The 12,780-nt window shown below is 54.8% G+C and overlaps 1 protein-coding gene across 1 annotated transcript in view; it reads right to left on the reverse strand.

Annotated features, from left to right (window-relative positions):
* PIK3C2B (phosphatidylinositol-4-phosphate 3-kinase catalytic subunit type 2 beta) overlaps positions 1–12,780 on the reverse strand; it is a 61,607-nt gene that overhangs the window by 13,753 nt on the left and 35,074 nt on the right. Inside the window, exons 14-24 of the mRNA XM_034667662.1 lie at positions 10,105–10,272; positions 9,456–9,567; positions 8,083–8,225; positions 6,596–6,784; positions 5,080–5,173; positions 4,828–4,922; positions 4,178–4,358; positions 3,063–3,170; positions 2,369–2,461; positions 1,432–1,561; positions 31–167 (exon numbers count right to left, since the gene is read on the reverse strand). Of these exons, the coding sequence (XP_034523553.1) occupies positions 31–167; positions 1,432–1,561; positions 2,369–2,461; positions 3,063–3,170; positions 4,178–4,358; positions 4,828–4,922; positions 5,080–5,173; positions 6,596–6,784; positions 8,083–8,225; positions 9,456–9,567; positions 10,105–10,272 (1,450 nt within the window). The remainder of the gene's footprint in view (positions 1–30; positions 168–1,431; positions 1,562–2,368; positions 2,462–3,062; positions 3,171–4,177; positions 4,359–4,827; positions 4,923–5,079; positions 5,174–6,595; positions 6,785–8,082; positions 8,226–9,455; positions 9,568–10,104; positions 10,273–12,780) is intronic.

The following is a 12,780-nucleotide window of genomic DNA, read 5'->3' on the forward strand; positions in this document are numbered from 1 at the left end:
CCGCCCCCCGCCCTCCGCCCCCAATCCTACCTTCTCGTACTCGTCCTCCCCAGGGTTGTGTTTCTGCAGCCAGTCTGCCAGGGGCCGGTCCTTGAAGGAACCGGTCACCCCGTGCTCCACCTGGATCTTGCGCAGCGTCTCGGCATTGGGGATCATCTCCACCATCCCTGTGAGAGGAGGCGTGGCTGTGGCACTCCTGAGCAGAGCCAAGGGGACTACGGGGACAGAACTACAGGAGCTTTGCTGGATGCTTCCCTATCAGTGAAGCCCTGGGATATCTGGACAAAGTCTGATAATCGGGGGGAAAGGATAGCGGGAGAAGCAGTACCATTCCCAAGCCGCATATTCCACGCTGGGACATTGGGGCTCTTGGTCTCCCTAGTTCATCGCTGCTCTTCCTTTTTTGTTTCTAACTTTTATTAGGATTTTCAGACGTGTGTGTGTGTGTGTGTGTGTGTGTATACATACATATATGAACAATGTTCATATATATTCATACATATTCATATATATGTATGAACATTTTTTTAAAGATTGTATTTATTGATTTGACAGGGAGAGAGAGAGAGCACAAGCAGCAGGAGAGGCAGGCAGAGGGAGAGGGAGAAGCAGGCTCCCTGCTGAGCAAGGAGCCTGATGTGGGGCTCAATCCGAGGACCCTGGGATCATGACCTGAGCCAAAGGCAGATGCTCAACCGACTGAGCCCCCCAGGCGCCCCTGTATGAACATTTTATATGTTTATATATACACACACACACACACGCACATGAGTAGGAATGGGATCATGAATTCACACATAAGCATTACCCAGTTTGAAAAATTATGAACATTTTGCTGAGCTTGTTTTGCCTATGTCAGTCAGCCAACCCTGTTTTTTCCCTCCTTACTGGAGTACCTTTTTTTTTTTTTTTAAAGTAAATTCTGAGTCCAATGTGGGGCTTGAACTCACAACCCTGAGATCCAGTCACAAGCTCTACTGACCGAGCCAGCCAGGAGCCCCCTTACAAATCCCAGACATGTCATTTCCCTCACAAATACTCCAAGTACAGCTAACGATAACATAATCACCAGACCATTAGCACACCCCCCCAAATTAATGATCATTCTTTAACCCAGTCTACACTTACATTTCCCCCTATTGTCTCAAAAACTACCTTTTCACAGCTGGTTGGTTTGAATCAGGACCCAAAGTCTACACCGCACAGCTGGTGGTTATGTCACCTAGTCTGTTTTACTTATTCCGGTTCCTCTCTCTCTGCCCTGCCTTCCTTTTTTTGATGCCCTTCCACAGCTTCTACTGAAATAACCTTGCCGGTTTTGGTTTTCTGGAGACGTACAGAACTCATGCTGGGGAAGGGGAGAAGGGCTGGAAGCAAAGGGGTGCCCTCCACACGAGCTGCTGGCTCGCAGCCCCCCCATTCCCAACTGACCTCTCCCCCGGCCAGTGGCGAAGCAGCGGAAAATAACCATGCGCATGTCCAGCCCCTCCTGGACCCAGATCTTGCTCATGATGCGAATCATCTGCAGGGTCAGCATGTCCTGGCGAAGGTCGTCCCCGCACTGAATGAAGAAAGTGACCAGAGCTCATCTCCATCGCCTCCCCTGGCTCCCAGATGCTCCGAGAGAGCCACCTGGGCCCAAACAGCAACAGGGGACTGCCCAGTTCTCCCACCTCCCTTCTCGGCTCACACCAGGTCAAACGACCGGAGGCAGGCCAGCCATCGCATCTGTCCCTGCGGTGTTCTGGCTCTTTCTCTTCAACCCAACATCCCCATCTGAACTGAATTTAGATTCCTGATCATCAAGACTTTTTTAAAACTTGAGTATCTGTACCTTGGATTTGGAACTGACACACAGCCACTATCTAGTGGCCCACGTGCATCTCCTCTCTCCTGCTAGTATTACACGCTCTCAGACTATGGATTACTTCTCAGAATCATGGCTGTCTGGGTGCATCAGTTAGGATGGACCTTAGGGTTCACCTAGTCCAACCTGCGCCTGTTCGCTTAATTTCCTTCTCAACACTGCTGTCATGCAGCCATTCAGCCTCTGCTTGAATACCCTTGGGTACAAGCAGATCACCACTGTATCCATTCGTTGTCTAGGTACCTTTGCCTCCTAAAAAGCACTCTGTATACTGAGCTGCCAGTTGCCTCACTACACCTGCCAACATTCTGTTCTTAGCCTGCTGGGGCCATGTAGGATTAGCCTATTTCCACCGTCACCTGATAATCTTTCACACGTGAAAATGGTAGCACGGAGTAATAGGAAGAGACTTGCTCTGGGGCTGCTCCTGCCCCCCTTCGACCCACTTTTCCCCTCCCTTCTACCACCTTTATCATCCCCAGGCTCGCGACGTGTCCTCACCTTGAAGATGACACGGATGTTCTCACCCAGTGGATCCACATTTTGGAAGGACAGCTTGAGGGGGACAGCATTGGAGTTGAAGTAGGAACAGTCCTGCCATGGGAGAGAGGGAGTGACAAGGGTCAGGAAGGAAGATGCCCTCTGCACCATGGGTCAGGCTGCTGCTGCTGGTCCGCCTGCTTGTAGTTTCTGCCAGATTCCTCAGGAGCCCGCTCTCCTTCCTTCCCCTGTGCCGGTTTGTTACAGCCTTGGCTCCGGCAAGCACTCTCTTATGCCTTTGGTGCATTCGGCATATAACCTAGCAGGACGTGACTCCATTTATTCCTCAGTCTACTCCTCTGTAAAATGGGGCTCCCAACAGGACCGACGTCGTGAGAGTTGTGAGCATAAGATGTGATAACTGGTGTAAAGCACACTCAGAACAGTGTGGCACAGAGGCGGTGCTCAGCGGTGCAGGTGACAGCTGTGGTCATTATCATCTGCCTGGGTCCTGTATCATCAGAGGAGACACTTACCCAGCCCCCGACCCAATTCCTCCACTTTGCGCAGTTGTCAGGCAAAAGTCCATAAATACTAGGGCTGGAAAGAGGCCCCAAATATGCCTCTCTTCCTCCTGTCAATAACCAGGGTGGGAGGACTTCGCCTCCACTGAGCCCTCCCTGTCCCAAGAGCCCCAAACCCACCAGTCACTCACCCTGGGCACGATGCCCTTAACCAGCAGACTAGGGCTGAGGGGCAGGCGGCAGGAGCCGATCAGGGCGAAGAACTGCCTCACCTCCTCCAGGCCCGTGCGGAGGATCCCCTGAGAGGGAGGGGAGAAGGAAAGCAGGGGTGAGGGGGGTGCCCATAAGCTCTACTCAGAACCAGGCCTCTCCCAGGGGTGGGTGCCCAGTAATGGCTGGGATGAAAACTACCATTGGACAAGTGTGGACAACCCGCAGGAGACTTGGAGGAAGGAAAACTACTGCAGCCTGGAGTGTAGCACCGGGGACAGTGCATGGGCAGCAAGCCCAGACAGCTTACAGAGGCGACACAGATGACACCACGGTGTGAGGCCACAACCAACTGAGGAACAGGTGCATCTCAAGGGGATGGTTCTGTTCGGGACATCGCCAAGAAAAGCCAACAATCTGGACCTTAAAGTCTACAAATTTTTTTTTCAAGATTTTATGTATTTGAGAGAGAGAGAGAGCATGAGCGAGGGGGGCATGTGAGAGAGGGGCAGAGAGAGAAGCAGGCTCCCTGCTCTGAGCAGGAAGCCCGATGCAGGGCTCAACCCCAGGACCCCAGGACCACGACCTGAGCCAAAGGCAGTCAGATCACCAACTAAGCCACCCAGGGGCCCCTAAATTCTCTCAATTTTTAAATGTTAGTAACCAGGAACACTGTTGGCCTAATACATCCCGGCTAGACAAACAGTAAAGGTCCCTGCTCTGGGTAACAGCAGCCCTGAGCTATGGCTCACAGCACACTGAACAAAATAGGACTGGATCTCAGCCCATGCTTGCCCTCTCCGGCTGGGTGCTCCTGTATAGTGAACAACATATACAAATGTGCTTAGCCTTTCGAGCGAACAGTTACATAAACACGGTAATACTTTGCAAGCCAACCAAAACACATCCACGGGCTGTATCCAGCTTGCAGACTCTCAATTTGTGGCCTGTAGGTTAGAGACAGAGTCCCCTCCTCCTGGCCCTTAAATCAGAGATGGTCAAGTGTCATCCTGCCGGCAAGGGCGGCGAAGGAATTAATGATTGGTTACACAAGCCCAGGACCAGAAACGGGTAGAGGCGGCTGTGCCCCCCTCACCTGCCGTGCAGATGGGGCAGCCTCGCGGACCTGCTGGGCCAGCTTGGCCAGGGTATTGATGAGCCAGCACTGGCGGTTAAACTCCTCTCGCAGCCCCTTGCCGCAGCAGCACAGCAAGGCCGCCAGCAGGTACTGGTAGCGGATACTGAACTGAGAGTCTTTGAGGCCGTCCTTCAGAAGCCTGCAAGGCAAAGGGAGCAGGGAGGGGGTCAGGACACTTGGGATCGCCGGCAAGGGTGTGTGGAATGGCGGGGAGGGGCCAGACGCCGCTGCAGCTCCCCGGAAAACCCACCCCAAGACCGGGAGGGAAAATAGCCTCTGTGTGCACAGCTCATACAGAAGTGTTCCTCCCGATCCCAGTCTGTGCCCTCCCTGCCTTTAATTAGAGCTCGAAGCCCCTCTGTGGCTCCTTTCTCCTATTTCTGCCACGTGTGGATGGAAAGGAGGGCCAGCGATGATCCACACTGTCCCTTGGGGACTGAGACTCCCCCCCCCCTCGGGGGGGGAAACAGGGCTAGCCCGTGGCCACTTGGAAGTCAGCAACATCCTGGAACCCCGACGGCTCAGCTCCCTACCCCATACACGGAAGAGTAAAATACTCCTGAGCCGAGGATGCACGTCTGCCTCCCCCCTCTTCACACGTGGTTTACCAGAAGAAGTAGTGAGTCACTCTCAAGTCAGAGACGGCTCGTTTCAGTAGGAAGCGCACCAAGGGGCTGTCCAGGTAACACTCGTACTTCAGGGCCTGCTTAGGGGAAAGGGAACAGGAGGCTGTATGGACTGCCTGCAGTCTACACCTGCCACTATCCCGCCGGGGACCCAGGGTTCTGCAAGGAGAATGCCGACGGACTTGGGGCGGGGGGAGGGATCATCAGAATCGGACGGAAGGCCGGTCCACCCACCTGCACGAGCTGAGGCAAGTAGTCGAGGAGCTCAGCATCCGACAGTGAGCCGATCCACTGGACGGCCATCCGTCGCACCTCCTGGTCCGGGAAGCTGCAAAACAGAGCCCAGCCCCCTGATACCCCAGCTGCAGCCTCGGCACAGGAGTGAACAAGCACGCTCACAGCTGGGCTTCAGAGACATGGGTGGAGAAAAGGCAAGGTCCCTCAGAATCTGCCAAAGCCACTAGAAGAATCCCTAGCACTTTGTCTGGATAGCAACCCTTGAGAATGGCCCTGTCCCCTGGTCAGAGCTGGCATGGGGCCATGGAGGAACAGGACGGTGGCCACTTCCACTCCTTGTATGATTTAAAGAAAACTGGAGAGGGGCGCCTGGGTGGCTCAGTAGTTAAGCGTCTCCCTTTGGCTCAGGGCGTGATCCCAGAGTCCTGGGATTGAGCCCCACATCAGGCTCCTCCGCTGGGAGCCTGCTTCTTCCTCTCCCACTCCCCCTGCTTGTGTTCCCTCTCTTGCTGGCTGTTTCTCTCTCTCTGTCAAACAAATAAATAAAATCTTTAAAAAAAAATAAAGAAAGAAAGAAAACTGGACAAGTCTTCAACCCCATTCCTGAAAATCTTTTCCTCAACTCCTACTGTGCTAGAAATTCCTGTCACCAGAGCCCTTACTGGATTAAAGTGTGATGGTACCATCCTTTAACACAAAGCCAGCCAGGTGAAGAGCAGAGACTCATGGAGTTTTATATAAGCCAGTACCCCGTGGCAGAGTTTAGTTGAACAGAGATTAGCAAAAACGTGGTCTCAAAAAGTCCTGAAGGCAAGATACATGGATTGGGTACAGTTCATTTACCAAGAGCAGCAAGCAAGAAGCCAAGAACACTGGGCACCATCTGGAAAAAACAGCCCAGGGGCCTGAAACTGGGAGGAGCACATCCCCAGAAAACCCTTCTGAGGGAAAGAGGGAAAAGACGACTGTTAAAGTCAAACGAAGTGGTAAGGTTTGGGTCACCCAGGGGTGTGCACGTGTCAAGGCTCAGCCAATGTACAGGTAAGGCTTAGGTATCTCTTATAGTAAATTTTACCTCAAAAGAAAAAAGCAAACAAATGTTGAGTTCCAGTTAATGATATACATACGCTGAAGCATTTAGAGGGAGGTAATGATGTCTGCAACTTACACTGAAATGCATCAAAAACACAAGATGGACTGACGGTTGGATGGAAGGATATACACACAAGAAAGCAAATAGAGCAAATAGTTAAAATGGTTAGAATCTAGGTAGCGGGTACACAGATGTTCACTGTAAAATCTTCGGTTTTGTAGTATGCTTGGAAAATGTTCATAATGTAACACTGCAGGGAAAGGAGACAAAGAAAAAGCAAAAAAAGAAGCAAAGATGCCCTGAATTTCCTAGCCCACTTGACCATTTTCCCCAGGACTGGCTCAGGCTAGTGGTGGGCAGTGCCAAGCCCTGGCTTCTGGAAGGACTCGTGGTCAAGGGAAGGTGGGTGTTACAACTCACGTGGCATGCAGGAGCCCCAGGGCGTCCTGGTGGTTCATGTGGGTCCACTGCTTCAGGAGAGCATAGATGTCGGGCAGGCAAGCCCACTCCCAGCTGGGGGCGCTGGCGAGCACCAGGGGGAGTGAGCTCACCTCCAAATGGCAATAGTATCGCTTCTCCCACAGGCGCTTCTTGTCGGCATCTGTGAGCCTGCGGGTGGGGGTTGCAGGGGAGGTGAGGGAGGGCACTGTCAGCCACAGGGGAGGGTACCTACTCTCCAAAAGAATGCTACTTATTCTCCAGTTCAGTGGTTCCCGACTTTGCTGTACATTACAATCACCTGGAGAGGTTTACAAAGTCCCCAGGCCTGGGCCACACTGCCACCCACGGAGTCAGAACATCTGTGGAAACCAGGCATCGGTATTTTTAAAAGATCCCCAGGCGATCGCAATGTGTGAAGCAAAGTTTGGGCACCAGGGCCCAAATCTCATCTTTGATCCTGACGTCTTAGGACATCTGACTGAGGCAGAACGCACAGTCAGGGGCGCCACTCCCACGATGGGCCACCAGAGGGCAGTGGTCCCTACATGTCAGGGTCTGGATGGCTGAGAAGCCTCTGGGGCTTCCTGGGGCCAGCTGGAGGTTTTACAGAAGCCACCGCTAATTAAGCCTTGCCTGAGATCAGGTGTCTAATGGGAGAAGGGAGCTGAGGGGCTAATGAAGCAAGGGGTCAGCAGAGGAGAGTGGGGGCGGGGGGATCTGTAGTCACCCAGCTACTCTGACTCCTTGGGTGGGATAGGAGGGATAGATGAGCCCCATCTCCCTTGCCCCCCCCCCGACACACACACACACACACACACACACACACACACACACACACGTGCACGTGGCATAGGGCCATGCAATGCAGGAGCCAGAGAGGTATACAGGGAGAGCAGGTAGGCTGGAGTCCCCACCCAGCAGCTCCTTCAGCTCTCAGCTCCTCACCCCTCCCCCTCCAATCCTGGTAAGAGAAGCAGCCCCAAGGATGACATCAGCTTGGACTCTTACCCTTGAGAGCTCCCAGCCTGCCCCGACACCTGATCCTTTTTGGAAAGTGACAGGGCCAGAGAAATGCAAAGGCTGTGGGTGTGGAAGGGGCAGGAGGTGGGGGCAGGGTGGTGAGGAGAGGAGCCAGCTGCCCCCACGGACAGCAAGTAGTAGATAGTGCATCTGGTGTGTGGGGCAAGCTGAGTCTCGCCCCGGCCTCCACTGTAGGGACGGGTATTCCTAGATCCCATCTCCTGACCCCAGCCTCTCCCCTTTGCCTAGCGTCAGCTCAGGAAAAGAAGCCTGGAGGCTGCTTCCAGCAGAGCCCTCTCTCCACTGCGTCCTGCCTCGGTGGCAATGCCTGTCCCTTCCCACCTCTACTCCCAAAGCAGGGGGGCAGGAACCTGGAGCTGGCAGGTGAGAGGTCAGACAGAATGGGGCCTGCCTGAGCCATACTTGGGGAAGGCCCCGGGCCTCACCAGTACAAGGACTCCTTCTGCATGATGTTCTTAAGCACACGTTGGTCTTCCTCCCCGAGGCTGCCAAACACATAGCGGGGGCTGAACTTGTCTCCAGGGGGGCTGGTGAATTTGATGTCGAAGGCTGAGGTGGGGAAGTCGATCTGGGGGATGGCATCAGAGAAGCAGGGCGAAAGGACAGGCAGGTGAGGGAGTGAGAGGGTGAGCTGCCACCTTCCCGGCTCTCCAGCGCCTCTGTCTCAGGCTGGAGGTCCTGCCTTTCTCCCTCCCTCCCTCCCTTCCCTGCAGGTTGCTTGTAAAATAACCCTGTTGGACTCGGCGGGAACTTGGGACTTTGGGGAAAGCTCCTTCCAGCTGTCACTTCCAGCAAAAAAATGAGAAGGAAACACAGAGAAAAAGCGAGAGAAGAATGGGCAAGTGAGAAAGAGTTGAGCTGAGATGCAGCCAGGTGGGGAGCGGAGGGCGGCCCCAGGCCAGAACTTGGAACAGAAGTGTCACGGGCTGAGCCACTGAGAGCCTCCAAGCTGAGGCTAGGGAGTCTTCAGGGTGGCCCTGGAAGGCAGTGCTGTCTGATGGGAAGTGGGACCACATGCCAGGTGAGGGCCCTATTGACTCTCACCATGCGACCTGGGTCCCCTTGCTCTATGCCACCCCGATGTTCATCCTCCTATCAGAGGATCAGAGCAGAGTGGGTCCTACGTTCCCTCAATCAACAAATATTTACCGAACCCCGATAAGTTGCCAAGCAATGTTCTAGGTCCTGGGCATTAAGTCTGGTTAATTAAGACAGACAAAAACGCCTGCCTCTGGAGCTTTCGTTCTATATCACTCTATTTCATGCTATATCCACTTTGATATTCCAGATTCCATACCAAAGCATCTCATGATCATAAGAAAGGGGAGCCAGAAACCAGTAACTAGACCTTGGGCTTGACCAGCTCCTCCTCCTCCTCTCCCCAGAAAGTGGGTCCACCCCGAGAGCACTGAGTGACCAGCTGCACCGAGGGTCTCCCCTCAGGGCCCTAAGGGCAGACAGCTCAGATTTTATCAATAAGACTCAGTAAGAGGAGGGCTCGATACAAAGGACTCCAAATTGCTGAGCCCCAGATGGGGCTGCAGGTGCTTAGGCCCTGCCTTTGGCCTCCTTGAGATCAAAGTTAACCTCCAGGAGATGGCACATAGATTCCACAGAACTCAGTTCCCACTCCGGGTCCAACCAAATTCACCCTGGTTGCTTCGATCACATCAGCGCCCTGTACCCAATGTGCCAGCGCTTTTTCTTACCGTCCTAGCCCAAACCTCTAGGCAGGCACTGACTCTTAAGCAGTCCTGAGCAGTGGGTAGGAGGGAGGGTCCTGGGGCTGGGGTCTCACCTGCAGGATGACGCTATCTGGCTGGTGGAAGTTAGGTGCGCTCCAACGGGCACTGGGGTTTTCCTGTGTTGCTGGCCATAAGCCCAGAAGCTTCCGACCACAGGTCAGGACTCTAAGGAGAATGGAGGGGAGGGGAATGAGCCAACAGTGGCTAAGGAGATGGTTTTCCTCCTGCTCCCCCACCCAAAAATCGGCCTTTGAAGTCACCACCCAGCTCAGTCATTCTCCTCTTAGACCACAGGCTCTTCCTTCTTCCAGGCCCTATAAAAGCACACCCCCTCCAGGAAGCCTCTGGATGACCCGGCGGTGGGGATGCCCCATGAGGCAGAGAGGTGGACTAGATGACCTCGAAGGCCCTTCCAATGACAGGGCCAGATGACACGTTACCCGAGCACTGTGTTTCCACACCCCCCCCCACAGCCCNGCCCAGAAACTCTTGGTTACATCGACTGTCCTGGTCTCTCCTCCTGTGCCTTGGTCCCCCCTGCCCCCGACTAGGGCCCTCTGGACTCTGTGGGTGAGCCCCACATGGCCAAACCTCCCAAGGGACATTGACTAGTGCAGCAGCCCCTCTCTCTATCCCCTCTCTCTATCCCCCTCCTTCCCTCCCGAGGCCAAGAAGCCGCGGGCGGGCGTGGGAACCGCGTACTGCCTGAAGTTGAAGAGTGGGGTAGTGACCCAGCCCAGGGCTTCCGGCAAACGCCGCTGCTTATTGGCCTCTGACGAGCTCCCAGGCAGGGGGATGGGCAGAGCGTAGAGCGTGGCGCACAGCAGGGTCTCCCGAGGCAGCCGGTTCACCTGCACAGGGAAGCAGATCCTGGGGAGGACAGGAGACCAAATCAGGAGGTGCCGCCCCTGTGGCGTCAAGGGACAGGTGGCCCAGGAAGTCGAGTGCAGGCTGCGAACTTGACCTGCCTCTCGGGATATCAGATGTGCTCCCTGGGGAGGCCTGGAACCAGGACAGGTCCCAGACCATAGGTGCAACCTCCACCCATGCTCCCAGAAGCACACTGTGCTGTCTTTGCAGCCTCTCTGTACAGTACGCCTAACGCCCCGATTTGGAGGCCACCCACAGTGACCAGACAGCCCTTGGGTCACCAGAGCCATCTCCCAGTTCAGGTGACTACAGGTCCCACAGTGAAGCCACACGCCCCTTGTGTCAGGATTTCTGCAGAGGGTCACCCAGGAGCGGCTCCTCTTGACAATCCTTGCCCCTCCCCCGCGTCCCAGGCTGAACAAGCAGGAGGAAACAGCAGCACGGTGTTCTCTGCCCTCAGGCCACCCTCCCCCAAGAGTTCTCCCACCTGTCTGTCCTGTCCCCTTCTTCTCCCAACCCCCAGGGCACAACATGGTTTGTTCTCCCCCCAAAACATTTTCAAAGCCAAAGGGATAAAGAGAAGGAGCTTCCCGAAGTCCCTGGTGGGGAGAGCAAGCAAACTGGCCAGCGATGATAAGCACGGAGCCACGTAAGCCTTGCCACTACCCAAGTCCAGATGTGTTCTCCCGGGGCTCCTCTGCCCTGATCACGCCCAGCCACTCCCTCCAAGGTCAGGATAAGGAGCTGGGGTGGGGTGAGGGAAAGAGGAACTTTGGAAAGTGAGGGAGGACCCACATTACCTTTTGGGGAAGCTGTCCCTGGGCCAAAGTCCACACTGTCACGCCCTCCTGGCCAGCCCAGGGCAGTTTCTACGCAAGAGGGCACAGACGGAGGGTGGCCACCCCCAAGGTTCCCAGTGGACTGATCAAGCAGCCTCCCTCCACTGCTGCCCCTCACTCCTGCGGGAAAATCTCCACCTAAGTGAGACACTTCCTCCACCCGCCAGAGACTGGCAGAGCCCTGCCGTCCCAGCTGCCTGTACCCTGGGGGCCCACGGCTATAATTAGGGCCCCTCCAGCAGCCAGCAGACATGCCAGGCTGGGGCTTGGCTAGGGGATGGCAGAGCACGGCTGCTGGGCCTATTTTGAGAGTTAGCTGATCCCGGTACTACGGCGGCAGGACAGTCAGCTGACCCCACAGCAAAGTGGAGAGGGGGCTGGTGCTGATCCCTCTCCTGTCAGCCCAGAAGACGCTTCCCGCTATGCATCTGGAGGCAAAGAGGCTAGGAAGCCACAACCCCTAGAACCAGTCAGAATCCCCTTCTCCTCAGTCCTAAGTCCATCTAGCTTTCCAAAACCTTTCCCACGGACCATCATCCGGGGTTGGTCAGGATAACCAGTACATTGACTGCAGTCTGAACCTCCTTCCCGCCTGAGAAACCCCTCTGCAGACATTCCTCAACATCACATCACAAGGGCCACCTCCTCCAGGAAGGACTCCTGGGATGTGCTGGTTCCAGTCCTGGTTTTTGCTACTTGCAAGCTCGGAACTTTGCACACCTCTGTGCTGGGTTCCTCCTCAGTGGAGAGTGGAACATCGCTTCACTTGTGTGATGTGTGTACACATTGCATACTTTTTGCTACATGACACTGAGGCTTCTGCACTGGAACCGGGATATCCAAATAGGATTTGCATACAAAAATATCTCCGTGTACCAGTCACTGTGTCAGTCACTTGGAACAGGGAAACCGGAACTGAGAAGGCTCCCCCAGCTAAAAAGATGACAATGAGGATGAAGAAGGAAGCATTTCTCACATGCTGGCTACTGTGACACGCATTCTACTTGCAGCATCCCAAAAGTTCTCCAATAGCCCTATAAGTTAGGCCCTATTACTTCCCAAGGTTCAGCCTGTGCTTTGAGCCCTACACCGCAGCGTCTTCTCCCAGATGCCTTGATCCTAACCATGAAGGTGCCAAGAGTCTCTATGGGGCACGTGGAATGGGGAGCACAGAGAGGAAATCTCCACAGGGCTCTAGCCAGGGACCAGCCCTTTGGGATTCGAGGCTGAATCTAAGACAGGGAGGAGGAGACCCACAGAGCAGGCAGGCTGAGGTAGGGCAGGCCAGGCTGCCTCTAGGCCACTGATACTCTACCGGAAGAGGGTCTGTCCAGGCTGGAGCACTGGATAGCACGACCCCCTTGGCAGCAGTAGTCATCGAGGCCAGAGGAGCGGAAGGCGATGATGGAACTCCAGAGCTGTTTGGGCAGCCATCTACTGCCTCCGAAAAAATCTCTCCAGCCCTGGCGGCTGTTTGATGAAAGCTTTATTTACCGTTTTATTGCTCTACAACTTACGCAAGTGTGAAGACAGGAGAAAGGGTCTGCCTCCCCGGCTATCCATCTGTTGAACAACCCACCTCTCCCCGTGTTTGCACAGACTCTGCCTCGGCCAATTTTGGCAACCTTGGCCTCCCCCAGGACCCTGTTCGGCCTGTAATCTGCACTCT

Source organism: Ailuropoda melanoleuca, chromosome 8 (genome assembly GCF_002007445.2).
Source record: "Ailuropoda melanoleuca isolate Jingjing chromosome 8, ASM200744v2, whole genome shotgun sequence".
Lineage (NCBI taxonomy): Eukaryota > Metazoa > Chordata > Mammalia > Carnivora > Ursidae > Ailuropoda > Ailuropoda melanoleuca.